The sequence below is a fragment of the Melanaphis sacchari genome, unplaced genomic scaffold (genome assembly GCF_002803265.2).
Source record: "Melanaphis sacchari strain LSU unplaced genomic scaffold, SCAv2.0 Contig12_pilon_pilon, whole genome shotgun sequence".
NCBI classification, from domain to species: Eukaryota; Metazoa; Arthropoda; class Insecta; order Hemiptera; family Aphididae; genus Melanaphis; species Melanaphis sacchari.
This window is the reverse complement of record NW_020270527.1, coordinates 278,948-285,818: the sequence shown is the minus strand read 5'-3', so window position 1 is coordinate 285,818 and position 6,871 is coordinate 278,948. Positions and strand designations below refer to the sequence as shown.

At 27.4% G+C, this 6,871-nt stretch overlaps 1 protein-coding gene across 1 annotated transcript; it reads left to right on the top strand.

Annotated features, from left to right (window-relative positions):
- The first annotated feature begins 1,288 nt into the window (after positions 1–1,288).
- Positions 1,289–6,160, top strand: LOC112591181 (ADP-ribosylation factor-like protein 13B). Its single transcript, XM_025334904.1, has 8 exons — positions 1,289–1,567; positions 3,473–3,543; positions 3,621–3,754; positions 3,831–3,946; positions 4,002–4,190; positions 4,440–4,650; positions 5,451–5,889; positions 5,972–6,160. The coding sequence occupies exons 1-8, from the start codon at positions 1,506–1,508 to the stop codon at positions 6,097–6,099; spliced, it is 1,350 nt and encodes a 449-aa protein (XP_025190689.1). The 5' UTR covers positions 1,289–1,505; the 3' UTR covers positions 6,100–6,160.
- The last annotated feature ends 711 nt before the right edge of the window (positions 6,161–6,871 follow it).

Sequence of the window (6,871 nt, the reverse complement as noted above, 5' to 3'; positions counted from 1 at the left end):
TTAAAACAGGTTATGAAACTATGTAGTGTTAAAAAACTGTAAGTAACTTAACTCTGACACCACGACTACGATAAATTAAACGCCATAACGAAACATCTCTCACACACTCGCGCACTCGAGTGGAGGCGCACACACACATCGAACAAAAGACGTTGATCAATATCATTGCGCAAAAGAAACGGAACGGTATCGTATTAATAATATGATATACAATAATATTATTTTAGACTACCGAGCACAGTTTTTGCTTTCTTAGTAGTCCAGACGGTTTTCTTACCAAATAATATTAATATTCGTATGTACGTGATATAATTTTCTCGTTGATAGAAGGCGCATATACCCTCAAATACATAATAATAAAATTATCTGGTGTTGCTTAATGCTTTGTACTCTTGTCACATATCAATTAAGTCTTTACAACGGATACACGGTCATTTAATAGTTACTTGATAGTTGATATTCGTGTACACTGTACACAGTACACTGTCTCCGTCTTTCTAAATAAGTAAAATTCCACTACAAAAGATAAAATTTGTGACATCTAAGGTAAATATTATAATTCTTGCACCCATTGCCAAATTTAGAGAGGATAATATTTTTTAGATTTTCTATCGTATAATTTTTTGTAAAATACTGCTTAACGAAGGATTATACCATTATCGTACTATAAATAATATTGTACCTCAATATTATGAAATAATCATGAAAACATTCTTAGATTAAATAATGAGTGTTTGAAGGTTTGAATTCTCGTATTAACCTAAACGCCACAGTTTGGATTTTGCTATAAGACTGATCGTACGGACAGAGATGAATAAGTAAACAAAAACGAGTTGTATCAGCGAACGATATGATATTATATCGAAGAGTATACCGCAACCGTCATACCAGTACACGACAACGCCCCCACATCACCTCCCAACCATATAAATGACGCAAACAATACCGTTGAACGAGTGCCACAGCGCGGCCGGTCGGCTGAGCCCCTGGTACGCGGTGATCTCGTTGGAGGTGAATATGGCTGCGATAAAGGGCACGCGATGAGCCGCGGCCGCGGGCCGTCACGTAACCACTTTACGTGACCGACTAGGAAATGGGACCAACCAGCCGTACCGGTACCAGTGCGGGCAACCGGTGGTACGGCCGTCCATCCGCTGCCGGCGGACGTGCACGATAGTTTTCGTTCGGCGTAACATCAATATTATTATCGTACGCTATACGCTATATTATTAGGCATGGTAATATTATGGTAATATTATTTTATTATTATGGTATTGGTGACCGACAACGGACGAACCACGGTCCCAACCTCCGCCGCCGACCCCGTTGCCGCGGTTACCGTTTGTTGTCGTCGACCAGACCGTGAACCGCGCTCAAAATTATTATTTTATGCCAACGTGAAAATTCGTATTTAGTTCTTCAAGTGTTGTTTTATGATGGCAAAAAATAAAATATCCAAAGTATCTGGGTAAAAAAATAAACATGTTTTGACAGCTGTCGTGGTTATGGGCAACGTATTGCGGTTTAAATGTATAGACTGTGCGAACGCAGACCAACGGCAACACAGGTAACGATATTGCATAATGATAAGGCGTTTAATATAAAATTGATTAGGATTCGATTAGTGTCCGTGTTATGGCCCCGAATGAATGACAGATAAATTATGGTTTTATTCAAAATTAAAATTTCAATGCCATATTTGTTTATTCGATATAAATGCAAATCAAATATATTTCGGGTCAGAGTTATAGAACTAAACTGTTTACATATCTATTGGTATTGATTATTATGTCCGATAAAATAATATCTTGAGTATCTACAATTATTAATGATTTTAAAATTTAAATTATTGTTTTTATTCTAAGTTATAGAATTATTATATTCCATGTTATAAATTAAAAAAAAAAATCAAAATAATAAAAATTTTCAGGACTTTTTTTGAGTAAAATTAATGAAATGGAGTTATCTGGTTATTGCAGCAAACCCTTTAATTTCAATCCAGAATAGTTAATGTACTATCATATTCATATTTTAGATTATTTGTTTATGAACTAAAATAATTAATGATACCGTAACCCAATAGCTGCTTTTATATGAAATAATGTTAAAATTAACCAAAATAATTCACATTAACAGCAAGTTATATTAAATATAATATAATATATAACTGAACACAATTTTAAACATAAAAGAATCTTTAATAAAATATAATCCTTTTAGAATCTATATAAATATTTATAATATAAGATAACCCCGAGAATAAACCTTTAACATTATAAACATAATTCTAGTTTCTAATAAGATTTTGACTAAAAACTTTAAAAACACATAGAAGGTTGTTTTTGTTCATTAATTTCTTACAATTTAGTACAAAATATTGTAATTCCTTCTAACTTTTAGTTTATCTTATAAAATCCTTAATTGTTAAAAAATGTTATAACCTTTTCCTTAAACGTCAAGAAAATAAATTGTTTCATAAGTTGAAAAATCTCTTTTATGATCGCTGTTTTATTTAAACCAAAAATTATACAATATCCTACGTCCATTAATTTATTTGCCAATTCTATAGTTATAACTACTTATAAAAATCTTCCATTACATTTTCTAAGTTAAATATTCATAAAATAGATAATTTATAAATTTTCAAGTTTTATGATAAAAAAAATATTTCATCAACATAAATCGAAAAAAGTCAAAAATTTCAGATTTCTCTTCAAGTTAAATAGATGAAAAACAATCAAAATATTTGGAAAATTATATCATATTTAAAAAATGTTAGTAAAAATATTTTATGAAAATTTCAAGTGTGTACAGTAATTAATTTTTGAAATACAAAAAAAAACTATAACTTTTTTTAATTTTTTTGGCTTATTTTTAAAAATACTGAGAGTTTTTGAAGTATTGGTTTGATCTAATTTATACTAACGAATATCACCTTCAAAGTTAAATGTTGTAATATACTTACTATTTAAAAACTAAAAATGACGTCAGACAAAATAATTTTTAATTTTAATTTAAAAAAAAAATACCTAACCATCATAAAAATATTATTTATTACTCCGTTCAGAAACTAATACAGATTGAATTAAGTAAACATTAATATATTACCCATATAGACAATGTGACTATGAATTTGATACACTATGTATTAAGTGAATGCAGGTAGTTTATTTTTGAATTTGAACTAATCATTAGTACAGTGATTTCAGATTTATTACTATTTCAAGCACATATTAAATCAAATAATTTATTATTTCAACTATAAATTACTACATAAACCATCTTAAAACCAAAATGTTCATTTTATCAAAATAAATTATTAAATATTTTTGTTGCTCGGTAGACTAAACTTTTATGTACAGTTGTACATATATATAACTTAATGTGTGTATGCAAATTATTATTTTATAATTTCTTACTTATATATAGTTCTAAAAGTAATTGTTTGTGATTTTTTTATGTAATATATTAGAAAAATTACTGTGCTCCTGGTTGGTTTGGACAAAGCTGGAAAGACTTGTACCGTTAAAAGTATTATGAAAGGTAATCTTAAATTAACAATTATATATTATATAGCTTACAATTATTTATGAATATAAATTTAAATAACTGTCTTTTAGAAAAGCAAAAAAATATTCTTCCTACTGTTGGGTTTTCGTCTTCCAAGTTTAATTATCATGACAACGCTATAACTATTTACGATTTAGGTGGTCACAAACAGATCAGAGATATATGGAAGCAGTACTTTGCTGATGTAATGTATTATAATTAATTACTTTTTAATTATCACTATATAAGTTATGTGTACTAATTTGAATGACGATTATTAGGTACACGGTGTAATATTTGTGGTGGATTCGGCGGATCTTAGCCGGTTGGATGAATGCAAAGAAGTTTTTCATAATTTACTTGAGCATGAAAATATTGCTGGAAAACCAGTTCTATTGTAAGATTAAAAAAGACTGACTTTAATAATTTAATTAAAAATTCTATTTTATTAGATTTGCTAATAAGCAGGACAAACCAGGGGCTCTAGATGAGTTGGATATAGTAGATCGACTAAATGTAGAAACTGTAGTGAATACAAATAAGTGTCCAACACTTGTAGAAACATGTACTGCTATCCATATGGCACCTATTAATTATTGTAGTTCTGCTTTTATTGATCCAAGCATTGAAAGCGGATTTAGGTAAATTTTTGAATGCATTAAAATTAAATAAATAATTAAATTTTAAATATCTTATAAATTATAATATATTACTTGAAATTTATCTCAATTAAGAAAAAATATAAGTTGTGTAGTATAACGTTATAATACTTAATAAATAATATAATGATATTGTAAAAATATTGTCTTAATGTACATTTATAATAATTGACTAGGTATATGTCTATGTATAATATTGCCAGGAAGTAAAAAGTTGTTTATTTGACTTAGTTGGCTGATATTACATATTATAAGGCTATATGATACGCTCAACCGCCGTGTCATGGAAGATATGGCACAATATAAAGCTCAAGTGGATAAAAAGATCGAAGAGTGGAAAAAAAACCAACACAATTCAAATGACTCATATTTATTATCTTTTAATGCACCACACCGGAGGTCTACCAAACGCAATCCGTTCAGGAGAATTAATAAAGTCATAGTAAGATTTTGTTTATATACGTCCATTCAATTATATTTTTCAACATATTTATATTTTAAAACAGATAATAATAGCATGTAGATTAATAATTTAAGTATTAATTAACTAATTTTGATTTCTTTAATAATTTATATAATAGTTAATTAGATAATTTTATTTTATATATTATGTTAATTAAAAATTAAAAGCAAATTGTTTAGTTTCAAAGAAATAATTAATCATTGTTAATTTATGGTACTAACTAAACTATGAATTAAATATCTTTCAATCAATTTACTATCTCTTTATTTTAATAAACATTGCTTTTAATTTTAATTTTGAAAATTAATGTTATAAAGGGATTAATTATAAACTTAACAACCCATACCATATTTACTGTGTATAAAAAACCTAATGACTATCATGTTCATAATATAAATATATATAGAGGTACTTTGAAGTAAGTATAATAGCGTAAATATGCAGAAAAATTGTACCTATATATTTTAAATATCTCAGAATTTAAATATCCGAAAAACCTAAATTGTAATAATTGACAGATTCTATAAGCAATATAAAAAATTAAAAGTTATAAAATCCATATGTATAATAGTATAAATTTATCAGCAACAAACTTTATACTTAACAATTTATTATTAAGTTATGAAGTCAATGGTTATAAATATATTTTCGAGAAGTAAGAATGAATAATATATAACCATTATATACAGCGTTCAACGACTATGAAAATAGAAATTAAACCAGATTAATTTATAACCAGCTTTACAGAACTTATAAATTATAAATCGGTATGCCTACAGGATAGTTTTGATTCAAAAACATCAAACCTAACAACTGAAATGGGGAGTACATCATATATTATACCACTCAGAAGTGAATCTGATGAGGAGTACGAACCACCTGATCTTCAACCACAATCTGAGCCAACTGCATTCCGAAATAAAGTCGCCCCGACATTACCGACAAAAATACAAACAGAATCAATGCCATCGGTCAAATCGCGATCACCACTTTTCCGGGCCAAATCTAAAGAGTATGATAAGAATTTAAACGAAAACGTAACAACCACCACTACCGCTATTAGCTCTACTGAAATGTTTATTCAAAACGAATCTGGCACAGCAAAAATGAAGCGATCTATTTTTAGCAATAAGTCAAATTCAGCTGGTGCTAGTAGTAGTAATACTACTCGTTCATCAAAACCCAATCGGTCGTCTAGTGCTAAGTCATTGAAGAAAAGTAAATACCTGAAATGACCTTATACCGGCCATATGGTAGAGAAGGTCATGCATAAATTGTTTTTGTTTTTTTTTTTTTACAGATGAATCATCTAACAAACAAGATGATAATCATAGATCAGAAAAGTTGTATCCAAATGACGAAGAAGATGTGGTTGTGCAGCAATCGGATGTATCAAACGTTAGTCCAGAAATAATAAGCCATATGTGAAACGACTGATGGTTATAAAACAATTTACTCAACTATTATTGTTTTATTAAATAAAATTAAGCGATTGTTGTCTAATAAAATAGTTTTAGTGATTATTTATTATATACATCTATTCATTAATTATACAATACTACTATTGTCAATTTATATAGAAAAAGGCCAAATCAACATTTAATAATCATATTTAATATTAAATGTATTCATCTTGTATGAGTATTTTTAGTTTTAAATAAAAATTAATATTATATAGGAATGATATTATGCTATATTTCTTTATTTAAACTTAAAAATTATAACATTAAAATTCATGAATTCATTAAAAAAAGCAAACAATTTAGTAGTCTGCATCGTAAACTATACTTATAAAAGTTATGAATATAGTATATATATATTAATAAATATTTTTTTAACATGTACCTATACCATATATCCATACAGCCCATATATATTTTAATAATTATTAAAAGCGTGTGTAGTACCATTGAGTATATACTCAATGGTAGTACATATACAATACATTTCCCGGAAAATGGACTGCAAATTAATTAATACTCATATTTTTTTTTAAATATCATATAAATTATTAAAATAAAAATGCATAAATAATACTATTGTTTGACGTTTGTATGAATTTCCTAAGTTTTTAGATAACAGTTGTTGAAAAACAAATTGATATAAAATAATATTATAATTTACACTCACTTTATTGACTCTCTATAAGTAGCAGTTATACAAAAGATTAATATATAAATATTTGATATTTTATAAAGTA